The 15,551-nt window shown below is 42.2% G+C and overlaps 1 protein-coding gene across 6 annotated transcripts in view; it reads right to left on the bottom strand.

Annotated features, from left to right (window-relative positions):
• Nucleotides 1-15,551, bottom strand: part of adgrl3.1 (adhesion G protein-coupled receptor L3.1) — a 117,562-nt gene that overhangs the window by 48,605 nt on the left and 53,406 nt on the right. For 5 of the 6 annotated variants that reach the window (XM_035906257.2, XM_035906256.2, XM_087841797.1 and 2 more), the window contains exons 1-2: nt 10,650-10,687; nt 8,713-9,501 (exon numbers count right to left, since the gene is read on the bottom strand). In XM_035906257.2, the coding sequence (XP_035762150.2) occupies nt 8,713-9,501; nt 10,650-10,677 (817 nt within the window). In that variant the 5' untranslated portion in view covers nt 10,678-10,687. Of the gene's footprint in view, nt 1-8,712; nt 9,502-10,649; nt 10,688-15,551 lie in introns of those variants that run through there. The other variant, XM_087841798.1, reaches the window with a different exon arrangement.

Here is a 15,551-nt window from a genome sequence, read left to right on the forward strand (position 1 = left end):
GCAGCAAACACACTGGCTGGCAGCTCCGGGTGAGGTAACACAAAAGTCTGCAAGCATCATAGGCAAGGGGCCACAGCACATTGCTCTCTATCTCTCTTGCTTCCTTCCTTCTTTCCTCAGCTCTTCTTTTAACATTTTTCACCCGATCTTATCTCTCACTCACTTTCTTCCACTTTCTGAGACATCTTGTAGCCTTTCTCAGCACTACTTTAAATGTGCACTGCACTATGTTTTCTTATTTTTTTTTATTTTTTTTCTCCTCCTTTTCCTTGTTGTTTTGCAGCATTTTGGCTAAAAACGACATTCTAATGCTATGAATTCATCACCGCCATCACTCAGGAGCATGACATAACAGGTCCATGAAACATTTATGAAGAAAGAAGGCTAGAGGTTGCAGTTGTGGGGACTGACATATCTCCCCGCATTGAAACCGAGGGAACCTTGACGAAATGTGCCGTGACAACTTCATGATGTCAGCTAACCTAAACACTATGCTCTTTGCCAAAACTGGTGCGACAAAAACACGCCGACAAATTTAGTACAAGTCACTTAAGGATTTTGCATGTATCTAAGCCTTGCACATGCTTGTGGGTGATATATTTTAACACATATATATTTTTAGGGCAAACCTGAGTCACTACCTTTCCTGCCTTTGCATACCAGGAGATGAAAAATGGTCATATTGTGCAAAAGAAACAAGATTTTCTTTCGCGTCTTAAACTGACCAATTTGCTGAAGCCTGGTCTGCAATCGCTCCTTTTTTTGAATTGAATTAACTTTCTTTAAATCATTCATTCAAATAATACATATTTGTGCAACAATGCGATTACAGTTGCACTGATGAATAAGATCAAATAATTGCCGAGCTCTAATCTCATTCAATTCTACTGTGCAAACTCCATCTGATGAGGAAGCTCGCGTAATATAACTGAAAGCAACAGATCAGTTACTAATGGACCCAGTGGGCTCGTAGTTGTGCTCTCTGTTGCTTCCTCGGACAAGAATAAACACTTAATCTCAGAAGTGCCTGAAGTGCATCTACACTTTCATGTCAATTGCCAAACTCCATCTGAAGAACATTTGGTATTCTATTCTATTTTATTCTACTCTATTTGTTTTTCTGACCTGTAGCAAGCCCAGGGGAAGGTGAGACAGAGACAATGGCAGGGTGGCAGTAAACTTGTTCCTGAAGTTGTCATCTGTCACCACACTGGAGGGGCCACAGAGATGCTGTCAGTCAGCCTGGGATGCTAGCACATGATCATCTGACATGCAGACAGGCACTGTGTTTGTGTGTGCGAGTGTGTTTGTGTGTGCCGTGATGTTTTTCTGTGTGGGTAAGACTGCCTGTCGCTGCCTCTGCTCTGTTGCAGAGAATGCTCTTGTTGACTTCTCACTTGGTAAACAGAGGGATCGTAAATCCACAACACAAAAGGTAGAAGGCAGGGAGGAGAGAGGAGAGGGAAAACGAACTTCCCCTGGCAAGTTTCCCACACTGTCAGAAAAAAAATGGCAGACAGGCGGCAAGAAGGAGAGGCAGAGTGAAACGGAAGCAAAGAAGGACTTGAATTAAGGGAGAAGTTTTGCACAACTTGAATGAAGTGTCTATTACATTATCGAGAATGTGAGACGATTTAGCGAAAATCTACTGCATCCGTGCCCTCACACATGCAAACACTATTCTGAGCAGTGGGGAAAGATGAATCTAGAGGGGTAAAGGCAAAATGATAGTCTGACTGGGGCCCCAAACGCTTTCTAGGCTTGATGGTAGCACACGCACTAAATGGAACTGCATACAGCGATAACATGCCACCCCTATGGCTGAAGAGCACACACACACATAAAACCAGAGCTTGTGGCGAGTGGCTCAAGTCTGCTGATAAGACAGAATGGAGCACTTCAAAGTAGCGATACTTTCAAGATTAAAAACAAAAAAAAACACACACACACACAAAAACAACCCCCACTAATAGAGCCTCACTCAAAATGGCTGCCAGGGACCCGCACCACGATCTACAGCTAATGCTTCACATGCAGACACATCCCTGCTCAGCCCTGTTGGCTTTCCAGTTGCATAATCATGCCATCCCTCTGCTGAGCTCTAAGGCACCTGCAGCAAGTTTTCCAATTACATGCTTCTTTCTTAATCAGAGGAAGCTCCCTTGTTCAAAGCAAAAAGCTAATGGGACAGACCAAATTGTCTTTTTTAAACCCCTTTTTTTTTAGGTTTTAAAATATAAAGAATCATCAGCACATTCCTTTAGAGCCTCGATTGCTCCTTTTCCAGGCAGGCTATAAACTTATGTCAGTTATATGAGAACTGCGATGAAATTTTATCTATAAGGCATCTAGTAAAATACAATGAATATATTTGAATGGGAGTTGTTTGCTTTGCCCCATATCTTTCAAAATTAAGGGCAACCCTGGCTGGCTTGCAAAGGTGAACCCAGGCACAGTTCAACTGGGCATGTTGGGTATGATATGCATGTAGCGTGATCGCTATCCAAGCCCAAACATGGATCTACAATGCTTCCTCGATATGGCTGTATTGTTGTTAACTACAAATATGAGCACAAAAAGCACATAAGGTCGTAAAACTTGTACTCTAAAAGCATATTTTTTTCAGCCCTGCACTTGTGTTTGTCAAAGAGAGAGAAAACAAGCACAAGACAGGAATCCATACGCTGAGCCAAGCTGATGGAGATTTGGGCCTAGATCTTCGAGGCCAGTGTGAAAGCAGGCCAGCAGTGGGGTCGGGAGGGGGACCAGTCTTTCTCAAGGATGGTACACGGCAACCAGTCTCAGTACCCCGTTTTTTGACCTGCACATTTAATGTCAAAATGTCAAAAGTAAAATCCTAATGCACATATGGGGACATGCTCCGATAACTGCTATTGTTTCTGTTTACTTTCTGCTGGGCTGTGGATTTCCCTTCCACTCTATTGTCCAAGCTAGGCCTGCTTAATTTGGCATCTGCTCTTTGGCAGGAGGAAAGCAGTGCTGAGGCCAAATGCACGCAGAGGGCCTGGCAGAGGCTATCCAATCGATAAGGACACACTCCAGGCAAGGAACAGGTGCAGCAGACTCTGAAGCAGAGCTCAGTCTCTGCTGAGATGGCTGTGCTGTAATGTTTTTGGGAGTGAGCGAGATAGGCAGCGATTGAGGAGCCGCTGAAAGATGCAGGTGTAGAAGACAAGAGTGGACAAATTCCTGAAAGTTACTATCTAATAAAGCATTTGATATTGGTGTACAAGAACGGTGTTATGAAGAGAGCATAGAAATGATCGGTTTACAATGTACTATCTAAAACTACATAGACATAAGTAACAGTTATATTCAGTAAAAATGACATATACCTGAAAATGCTTAGATGCTAGGACTTTTCACTTGAAAGCTGCGTTGTAAATTACTTTTACAAATCTTTCTACAAAGATGGGCTCAAAAGATATTAAATTATAAAGTTGTCCCTTTCTAAACAATCATAAAACAAACTAAGTAACCTCCCTTCACTTTTGCAGAGCTGTGTTATCGTGTGATGTGAATAACTAAAGGACCTAACACAAAGAGAGTTTGCACTCAGACCCTCTCTCTCTCACACACACACACACACACACACACACACAAGCAGCTTGCTTTGACGGGCCAAAAATGTTCTGAGGGTTAGTCTAATCAGTGACCTGGTGGAAGATGGTCTCCACTTCAACCGCTAAGTATTTTTCTTTCTCCCCTTAAGCTGGCTTCCAACATTTCCTGCACTGCTAAGCACTGCTGCTTGATTGCAATCTGGTGTCAAGGAGAAAAGGAGAGGAGGGAAGAGGAAGAAGGAAGTAGAGGAGAGGAGAGGGAATGAGAGAAAAGGAAAGGAAACGAGAGAAAAGGAAAGGAAACGAGAGGAAAGAGGTGGACTTCCTTAGGAAATGTAACTATGCAATTTCAGCCATTAAGAGTTCAAAGGTGAACCTTTACATTTTGTTAACCTGACAGTATTGAAAGCAAGGTCATCTTTATATAACAGAAGTAGTCCAGTGTTTAATTACTGTCAAGGACAGATCATTTTGACTCTCTGGTGTATATTGTGTTGCTTAATGGTTAAACCACACATTTTCAGAGTTTTATTTTATTTTCTACTTAGCTATTGCTTAAAATCAAAGTGCCAATGTGAGAATTGTATTTTTATTAGTAAAACACTTGGAAGTAACTGTCAAACAATATGCTGTCTTTTTGTCTTCTAATTAACTTTTTTTTCTGGAGCACTGCTCTCCAGTTGCCAGAACAAAAAACAATTCACCAGGATTACTCCAGAAAGTTTCGCGCAATCTTTCTTTTTTTAAAACCGATTTCAGTGTGTTGCATCTATCCCATAGAATATGCAATCAGACTGTCAGACATGAAATTAGGACCTCGGGTAGATCACAATCCTAAAGAGCTGCGAGTTAGCACTAGAAAGAGTATATATTGCACTTGTGAGAGTGCAGTAAGGTGAAAAAAAAACCCTGCACAAGACAAAATGAGAAGAGAGTGAAGACAAGTAATACAAAGACAGAGAAGGCAGTGCTTCTTAGTTTTAGCCATGTTTTTCCCTCCTACCCCGTAGATACAGATAACATGAATAATTTTGTGACTTTGTTGGGAAAACTTTTTAAAGTGTGGCAAGGCAGACTGGAGGTGATAAATTATTCAAATGTTTCATCGGAGCCATGCCGCTTGCGTAGGGCAAGTCTCTATAATATGCATGTAAGAAGACGTGATGAAACAACTCCATAAACAGTAGAGAATGAGAGAACGTTTGGGGATTGTGAGGGAGGAGAAAAGGGTGATGCAGAGAATAGTGACTTTGACTTTACATAGGCATTCAGTAGGACTCTATAATATATAGATCTAAAGGACTCTCAATGAAATAGTGCTGTGTGATGTGGGAACCGGTTGGGAGCAGAAAAGGAGGACAGATTAGGCGCTAGATAGGGAAGACAGAGTGAAAAACAGAGGAAAAAAACACTGAGTGAAAGAGAAAGATGTATGAGCAGGATGGAGGAAATGTTAAGATTCCTGTCATTGTGAGGGCATGTGTTTGTGTAAGAGGCAGGGAGAGGAAGAATGTCGACTTAACAGAGAGAAGTCCAAACATTAACAATAAATGCAGAGGGCACAGTTTACCTTCTCGTTAGGTACCAAGGGAGAAATAAAATATGCATTTCAAAAAGAAAAATTCCAGCTCCGTGTTACATCAATGACGCGACAGAGAAAACCTGCACATCATACGTTAGCCCAAGCTGAACTAAACCTGCTTTATTTCTTTCTCCCCTGCGATCCCCTTTAAATCCGTCAATGCGATATATGAAACTAGGCCTGACATTTTCAGCACCGGGGTAAATAAACATGACTTTTAAATACCTTAAACATTTCAGACTTCTGCATATTGTGATAATTTTCTAACATATGACTCGAATTAAGACATGGTATGTATATATGATAGAGAAAATATTAATTTAGGTACTCAAAAATGTTTAGGTCTGATATCCATTGTGTCATTGTTCACGTGTTCAGTGTGGACATTACTGGTGATGGAGGCTGTGTTGAACGGCAATCTTTCCAAATGCAAATAAATAGATAAATAAAATCAAACATGGTTATATATGGGGATTATATTTTGCATAATATAAATCTTTCTCTTGTACCGCCCTGTGATCCTTCCCAGTGAATCAAATCAAACACACTCAAACTGCTGCATAGCTAACAAAAGCTAGCATCTAACTAGCATACGTGGCTAGCATCTAACTAGCATACGTGGAGGTTAAGTGTTGACTTCAACACTTAACCTCCTCACTACCTTTCTGTGGCTTTTGACCAAATATATTTGTCAGAGTTCATGCTTCGTTTGTCTTTAGGGTGTAGTGAAATGGCGAGGCTGAAAGAAAAATAGGCTAAAGACGTGTCTTTGCTGTTGCTTTGTCCAAACAGGTGAATATAACAGCTATCAACAACCGCTCCATCGTCTGAAAACGCAGCTGTCTTTTTCTTATTCGTGACTGACGTCATTAATACGTCATCAGTGTTTCTGCAATTGTTCTCCCTGCCAGTGGAGGGAGCAAAAAAAATCCACACTGCATGTTTAGCTGCTAGGATGTTTTACTAGTGTACAATGACCTCTGACTGCACAGTAGCCTAATTCAGCATGCTAAAATAATATGATTGTAATATATTATTATTTTTTTAACCACGGCCTAATACAAGTCTGTTTATCTTTTCCATTTTTGCTTTAAATAAGAGTACTTTTACATGAGTTCAGTCTTTCAGCATACCGTCCCTGCCCTGTTGTTCACATTGAAATGTGTGTTCCAAAAGCAAACAGTGCAAGCGCTTCAGACTGAATTCTTTTAAACCATTTGCCTTTTGTCATCCGGACACAACAAAGTAATTGGTTCTCTCTGCGTTGTACCCCAATTACACTCAGCTCTCAGTGGCCTACCTCATCCTTCTCTCCGAGCATGGCCCATTTCCTGCCTCATTTTATATCTTAAGAAGTCCATATGAGCCGAAACAAAAACAAGGCGCGCATTAAGCCACATCAGTAATGAGTGGAAACCCTCAGAATGGCTCTTTTTCTTTGGTCTGTTTCCTGGACTGACTAAGAGACATGTGATCATACTCACAGCAGTATATGCTGAATGCATTTAGTTAGTGAATAAAATGGTCGAATACCTTCTCTAGTTTTAGAAGGCACGAAGGGCAAAACACTGTGCCAAAATGCAACAAAATAAAAATTTAATGAGCTATTGGCTCACTTTAAGAAGAATGAGAGACTCGTGCAGTTAAGCCAGTTAAATTATTTCTTGTCTTCACTGAGTGACGGAGTGAAGCGAGGAGGAAAGTAAAAGTGCGGAGCAGCATTGATTGTATGTATTTATCCCCCGCTGGTCAGCAGTCTGGATTGTTGCTGTGCACTGGAGGTCATTCTTCACATTGAATCCCCATTGATCTCCTCTTTAGAGCCTCCTGAGACACGCCGAGCTCTATTATGAGAGTGTTCACACTCACCAATAAACACGAATGCACGCTCATGAATAGAGAAATAAACCCATACTGTAAGTACATTAGCACATGGGTATGGATATTATTATGCATGTCTAAACACACACATAAGCATATTTTTACACCATGAGCCCCTTCCACATACAGCACACTGATCGGTAGAAACCAAGTTTAATGCTGCCTCTCTCTATAATTTCTTGTACTGTGCCTCCTAACTGCTTGTAAGAGCATGCGTTAATTCAGACATCATTTAATAAGACACGCAGCCAGACTGCCTTGACCACTCCATAGAAAGGTGCTGAAAGGCAATTACGCTGGGCAAATAGCCCTTCAGGCTCCAGGGGCCTAAGCCCTTCCATCCAGAGGGAAGGAAGAGGGGAGGGTGTACTCTAACCTCACACCAGAGTTATATGAGTCACCCTCGGTTAGATAGACAGAATTCCTAGTGCTTTTAAACAGATACAGCAATTCTATTTAATACACGTGCTGCTTGTTAACCCTAATGAGTCACCTTATCAGCTGGATTTATGACCCTGTATCGAAATACTTTGACCTTTATTTGACCTGATCCATGTATGACCCCACCCCCTACGCTTAATCATGTAAAGAATTTTGATTGCATCTGTATTTCTGACACAAAAACGAACCAGGTTTGCGGTGCTCAAAGAATTGAAAAGCTGCACTGGCTGGAAAAAGTGTCCTTTTGTGTACTCCAGTGTCAGGCTGTAATCATCTGCTGCTGTAATACAAACAACCTGTCTCTCAAAACATATATCTATTAAAATTTAAACTGCTTTTGTCTTTTAAAAGTAATAGTTAGCTTTGCGCTTTAGCACTGACACAGGGAAATTGCAGATTTTAGTCAGTTTGCATGGTGAGAACATTTGGGAGCAGATACATATGAATGGATAAAAAGCAAACAAAAAAGTGCATGTAATGGCTTAAAGTGTGTTCAGATTGTCATCTTATATGGATGTGAAAGCACCATCAGTTCCCCTGTCTTCCAGATACTCCTGGCTCCAGTCGAGAGGAATGCATTATGATTTGTTAAGCAGCTGGGGAAACTAAAGAAAAAGCTGGCAAGTGGTACATTAAGAGCCACAAGGCATTTACGGCATTACATCATTGGAGATAGTATTCTTCTGTAGGTAGAGATCAAGGTAGCCTTTATGGTATCTTTCTCATTTACGCGTAGAGGAATCTACTGCCATCTGACATCCACAACTTCAGTGGCAGTGGTATATGTAGGACCAGCTGTAAACGTTTTTCTTTTTTGACTTCTGAAAACATGCAGATATCACGAGTGGGGTGGTGGGGGAACAGTTGTAATTGAGAATCATGACAGCACAGATGGCGCTTTCGTTTTTCTTCCTCTTCAAGTTATTTTGAACAATTAATTATTGGAGGCAGATTACTGCCTATAAGTATTCCTTATGTCACAAGAAAAATGTTTTTTTCTTTAATGTTAACATTAAAAATGCCAAGGTAGTTCACTCAAAGATTTAAAAGAAATCACATCACGGGCTAGCCATCACTTTCAGTACCAAAGACATTTTCTAATTTTCTTCTGGCTCTCACATATAGTAACGTGAAATTGGAAATCATTAAGAGAAGATGAAAAAACGAGGTGGAGTGATGAGAAAGAGGTAGAGAAGGGAATCTTAGACTTTGGCTTGGACCTACCATTGTTGCCGAAGTCGAGCGAGTACTTGACCACGTGGTAGTTATTCCACACATACAGCAGGTTGTCTCTAGGGTTGTAATCCACTGCAGCTATGTACTGGTAGGAATTAGGGAAGGGTATGTTAACCGTCATTTCTTTCCCCTTATCAGTGTTGTACATGTAGTCAATCTTGTTCCCCGTGCCTTCGTTGTCATCATCTTCATAGACGGTTTTGACAACATAAAGGACTCCGCAGATCATGAACGCATTGGAGGCAGAGCGCTTGTCGTAGCTCGTGTCCCAGGAGCCTTCGATGCGCAGGGTGTAGGGATTGAGCTGGCTCACCACGATGCGCCCATTGTTCTGCTCCGTTGCGTAGATCACCCACAGACCGTTCTCATCCACCGCCAGGTCAATGTCCGACTTGCCCCCCCAGCGGTAGGGCGACGTGTCGTGGTAGTTGGCGTTGGCAATAATCGCCTCACCGCTCTTGATGCGCGTGCGCAGGTCAAACTTTACGATGTTGCGGGTCCGCTCCTTGTTGAAGAACAGCGCACCGTCATAGACGACAAAGCCAGTGCCGTCCACCCGATGCGGCAGTTTGTATGTGGTGGTGGGACGGCCTGCGATGAAGTCCTCCTTCGATGAATACTCAGTCAGCGTGTCCGTGCGGTATGGTGTCCAGGGCATGTAGTAGATCTTGTCAGAGGCCTGCAGCGGGTCTTTGCACCAAGCACCAGACTGATGGTCCGATTCAAAGAGATGTTCGCTTTGGTAAACTCCCCGAAGAATGCCGGGGCACAGAAACACTGAGGAACAAAAGAAAACATTTTCACATTAGATAAGTTTAAATTACACGGCTGATGTAAAATGTCAACTGTTCTCAGTAGAGTTCCTGACGGAGCTTTTGAAATGTTTGCCTCCATTCATACGTGTTTCTAAAAAAACACATAACAGAGTATTTTAACTTAACCACCGGTGAGTGATGATGACATGATAGGCTTACTGTGTTGTGATTTGGATGTTGTATAGTCACTGTCATTGTTAAGCACAGCAACAGTATGCCTTCTATTCAACAGATAATATGATGCTCTCACAGCAAAAAGATGAAGAGAAAATGGCACATTTTGTTCTACTTCCACCCTTTCCCTCTATTCCCATTTCTCCCTCCCTCCTCAGCTCCTCATTAGTCTCACAGCTCTTTCTTCCCTTCTCTCCCTTTCTATTTCTGTCAGGAACAACCAACTGTAGAACCAAACACATCTTTTATCGTTTGCTGTTTTTGCAGTTGTTACAATAATTCTTTTCCCACTCCACGCTCACTATTCTCCTCTTGGAATACTGGGGTCATGTTTTATGAGGGATGTGGGAGAAGTAGTAAATTCTGGGAAGCCAGTGCGACAAGAGTCATTGGAACCTTTGTAATTCAACTGGAATGTTGTCACATAAGCATATGTATATATATATGTGTGTGTGTGTGTGTGTGTGTGTACAGAGCAGATCCACATAGAATTGCCAGATGTGCACTGTGACTTTCCCATTTTCTCAAATAATATAATTCCAGATCCCAGGCATGAGGCTCTGACTATTGATTGAATTTTCACTGGCTATCTGTTTTCATTTCATCAGGGAAGCATTTTAAATATTAAACATCCACGTAACTCTCTGATCATTGGCTCGTCACAAAAACGTGCTCGGCCCATCAGAGAGTTCGTTAAGAAGCATTCTACACATACCGTGGAATAACGTGAGCGGAGTGTGTCTAATGAGAACCAGTAGTTCTAAATTGCTTCTATATGCTGAGATCAAGCTGTCTTAATATAGCAGCAGCGACAATGAAAGAGATGTCATGCTGCCACGAGGTACAAAACGCTTCAAGCGCTGGCATCAAAAAGTGACGCCCAATCCTGGATTTTGAGCATGTGCGAATGTGGGCGTGCTTGCTTCACAGACTTACCTTTTTGTTCTACTTCTGCACCAGCCATAGGCAAAAGATTTGAAGAAAAAAAAGAAAGCACAAGAGCGAGAAAGAAAGAGATAGAGACAAGAGACAAAAATAGATTAATGATGCAATAATAAGGAAATCATGATAATACAATCTCAGATCTCCATAATCGGCCTCATATTTCATTCTAACCTTGTGAGAGTGCCAGGATGCTCTCCATGTGTGATTGGTAATAACATTACATAAGCGTCTGAGGAGACTGCACTGCAATGGGGAAGCTATTTGACAGTATTCAACTCACATATGTTGCACACGCGCATGTGGGCAGACAGAGATGCACATGTCAAGCAGACACAGAACGAGGGAGGGAAGACAAAATGAGAGCAAACACACAGGAGCATGGCACAACACGCTCAAGCACACATGTTCACGCTGTCCGTGGTGGTTCTCAACCCGGTGCAGGACAAAACAGAGCATTGCAAAATGACCTGAGATAATGAGCTCTTTAATGTATGCTAATAGTGGCGGCGCAATGAAAACCAGAAAATTTATTTGATTACTGGGATTGCTTTTCAGTGGACCAGCCAAAACTGCCACATTAAAATGCTTTCTGGTGCACGGTGGGTGAGCTAATGCTTGGTGTATGTCATGTCATCTTGTGTGCCTCTGAAAATGAGAGTGAAGGCATCTCTTGGGCAAGCAGGAGCATACTAAAAGAGCTGGCTTGCTTCAATCCCAACACCGGTTCCCAGTCTATTACATTCAAACCATTATCCTTAAAAATCTGCGAGGATTGTTCATGTTGCCCGGCAATGAAATGTGCACAATTGCCTGGAACCTCTTAAACATATGAATTCTATTCCACCTTGGTCCCAGAGGGACTGAGTGGAATGTGAACACGGCAGAAACTTAATCCTGCAGGCAGTGCCCTTGTGTCTTTCAAGACTTAGAGACCTGCTGAATGGAACTAGTCCCATGAGAAAGGTGTGTGTGTGGGTGTAAGTGTGGGTGTGGGTAGGGGAGAGGAGAGGAAGGCAGAGTCTTCAAAGGAAAAAACATTTGGAAGAACTTCCAGGGCCTCACATGTTTACATATATCACAGATGCACTACATACTGCACGCTGCATGTCTTAATTCTTTACTACATTAAACCCCAAACTTATCCCCAACCACAAGGCATACACAAACACGTGTGGCACACAGAACACACACACACACCTTCATACACAGGCAACCATTAAATCCTAAGCTCATGAAAAATGCATGGTAACTGGCGCGGCTTAGCACAACTCCCGATAAATAAGCAATCTCCGAAAGAAGATCATGTTAAACCTAAAACAAGTGTGTACATCCGCGTGTGCGCGTGTGTGTGTGTGTCCCTGCGAGGTAAGATATAAAAAGGTTCGTCACAAGAAAACAGTTCCCTTGTGAGAAAATCTTGGAAAGAAAGCAGATAGTCTGTCTAGGCAGAGGGGTGTGCACGACGGATATTACACACACACACTCACACCGGCATCCGTACATATAAATAACACAAAGAAAGGCATCGCGGTGGAGAAGACGAGGATTAATGACACCAAACAATGAGGCCTTCACATTACCTCAGGCTCTTACGGAGCCTCGCAGACACAGAGGAAAACACACAGAGTTCAAGGTTGCCAGCAACTAATAGATTTCAAATGAAAAAGTGTGGCAGCAACAAGTAAACCAAATGGCACACAAAATGTCAGACAAATGTCATTCAATTTGTACTGCTGCTCGTTGTTTCACCAGATTAATGGATATCTCTGTTGGTGAGCTCATTGCGGGGTTGTTCTGCTGTATCTCTCTTTTAATCTTGAGGACAAGGGTAAGAAATGAAAGTTTGTCATAACAGTCATTGATTTTTTTTTTCCCTCTCCAGTGCAGACGGTCTGACAGAGCGAATATAGGGTGGTCGGATATTTATTGAAACCTCAAGGTTTTCTCAAGGGCAGCTCGAGCATGCAAGATGATGCAAGAGATGAAAAGTCTTTTGTGCTACTGCTAATTAAACTGCTGAGTGTAGCTAAAAGAGAAAGAGGAGGGAAAAATATGGACTTATGACAACTTGCCAGAAACGCGTCCTTGTTTCCAAGAGAACGTCAACAAGAAAGCATCTTCTCTCACGCTGTGTTATTCATAATTGAATTCTGCAGAGGTAGCGGCGTATTTTTATCTATCCAGTATCTTTGACTGATCATTTGCAAAAACCACTAGGACCGCACTATTGAATATTTAGCTATGCAGCTACTGTGAAAAAACAACAACTAATTTATTCCTAGCATGGCTTTGAATGAATATTAGCAATAACGCAAACTGCAACGGTGTGTTGTGAGGATGTGTCGCCTGACTAGTTTGATTTAGTAAAAATCATGTAATTATTCATTAATATCTTCAGTAAAATGGTCTGAAAAAATCTGTAATTATACAAACAACTTTACACCCATACCTTGCATGCCTTTCGTTTTAGTTCATTTCTCTGTTTTCTGTTTTTATTTCTCATACACCCACCGCACACACACACACACACACACTGCACACACACACAGAAGCTGTGTTAACCTAACTGTGCTGCTGTGTAAAGATAATTAGCATTTTTATTGAAAATGTATGGTTTATTAAGTAGGTATTCGTCTAGGAGGAAAGACAGTGTGTGCTCACAAGCGTGTGTAATGTGTGTGTATGCGTGGGGGGGGGGTGCCGACATGCCCGTGTGCGTGTTTCTACAGACAACGAGTGGCGACAGCAGCCTTACGACTATCATCTCTGATCTCCAATCAGCTCAGCCGGCTAAAGCCCAAGGTCGTTTATGGGCGCAGACGTTTTCTACTTTCTTTCTCTTTTTCATTATTCTATTCTTTTTCTCCTGTCCTCTCATCCTCACCCGCTATTCTATTGCATTATTTCATCCTGTTCTTCCACCCCTCCCACTCGCCTCGTTCATTCTCTCCCACTACCTCCTCTGTATCTCTTCTACTTCCCCCAAACCAAACCCTGTCCACCTCTCACCCTGTGTCTTTTATCAGTTAATTCATTCTTTCTGTTCCCTGTCTGCTGGCCTCGTCTAACCTATTTCCCTCTCTATCTCTGTTTCAGCTGTCGCTCTGCCGTCTCTCCTTCTGTCTCATTGGTTCCTTTCCCATCTTCCCTTGCTCTCTCTGGGAAACAAAAAAAATACCTGCATATGTGCCCACATAAACACACACACACACACATATACTGTACATGCATGTACAGAGAGAGACACAAACACACAAACATCCCCCCCCCCCCCCCCAAAAAAAAAAAACAAAACAAAACATGCACATATACACACACACCCACACAAGGAAGCACACACAGACGCACACAAACAGGGCTTCTCATGTCACTGTGATGAAGTTATTCCAAGGGTCCAATCTGACAGAAGTCTTTAATTGGACAGACAAGAAGGTGATTTTATCTTTTAATTAGCTTTCCTATTGAGCCAAGTTCTATTGTCTAAAATAGACTGCATGGGTATTGCATAACATATCACTGGCTTTTCTGATTAATACACTAAATGTGGGAGTAGGCTAATTGCTTCATAACAGCAGCCAGGAGAGCCAGGGTATACCACATAAAGATGAGGAAACGGATAGACATAATCCTAAGTGTTCCTGGCTTTTTTAACGGACGAACATGAATGAAACAATACGTATCATGTGTCTGCTCTTCAGCAGCACACATTTGCTGAGATTGAATCTGTCCACGCACCAGAGTTTCCTTGGAGAAGTACTTTGTACAGCAGTGTGCTAATGTATGGATATTTATAGTCTGCCTGCAGTGCGATGAGCAAGTATACACAGGTGGCTAATTACTGCCAAAGCTAGCTGGCTAGTTTGGCACACGACTGCCACACACTCGTACCACAGAGAGTCGGAGAGAGAAAGAGACAGCACTTGATTGTAGCTTTGGACAACAGCCAAAAACCTACAGTGCAGTGGAGAGAGATGAGGTGTTTTGAGGGGTAGCGCAAGCCAAAAAAAATCCTTGGGAAAAAAAATAAATTAAATAAAAGGAGGCGAGATGGAGGAGCAAAATTTCCCTGAAAACTGAACCGCACATAATTAAATTACCTGTTTTACAACCCACTTTGAGAATTGTTTACTATATCTATGTAGAGGGAAACGCACCTACTCTACTTGATTGGCAGCGCTCAGGAAAAGTATGCCTGCGCTTTAAAGTCGATCGGCTCATTTCCCTTCCGTGCGGCTGGCCTGTGATAAGCAACACCTGGCCTTACAGGTGACTGCAAGGGTTCAGGTGGTTACACTCAACAGACAGCACCGCCACCAGCGCGCTCGGCATCAGGGGAGATCTGCTCGAGTGGATCCCTTGACGTTATAGTTATCTGAGTGCATAAAAGCCAAGCCTGCTTATAAATGATGACATATTAAAAATGCAGCTGGTATTCATTTCAGGACAAATTTCATTACACTATCATATAGTGTATCTATCATAAAAGCCCCTCCTCTGTTGAGCCATCTTGATTTACAACACTTTGCAGATATTTCATCGCTTATTGTCTAACAAAATGCATCTTTCACGACAATGCCGCTGGCAGCATTGATTTGCGGTGTCAAACGCGCCAGTGTGAATGTTGACGACTGAAACTCCAGCCCAAATGTCAGGAGTGCCTTCTTCTAAGTTACAAGCAATATTATGACTTTTAAAAAAGAATTGATTTTATAAATATTTGATCCATTCCGTGTGAAGGTTATGTGAAAGGTTTCACTTTTTTTATACATCACATTTTTCCCCTGTTGGACTTTTCCCATGGCTAAGCACACACGCGAGCAAGGTAGTGTATCACACAGCTACCTGATCCAGCCTGAACTCTTCAGTCAGTACACAGCAGATGCTAATGTACTG

Source organism: Neolamprologus brichardi, chromosome 6 (assembly GCF_056152115.1).
Source record: "Neolamprologus brichardi isolate AB-2024 chromosome 6, ASM5615211v1, whole genome shotgun sequence".
NCBI lineage: Eukaryota > Metazoa > Chordata > Actinopteri > Cichliformes > Cichlidae > Neolamprologus > Neolamprologus brichardi.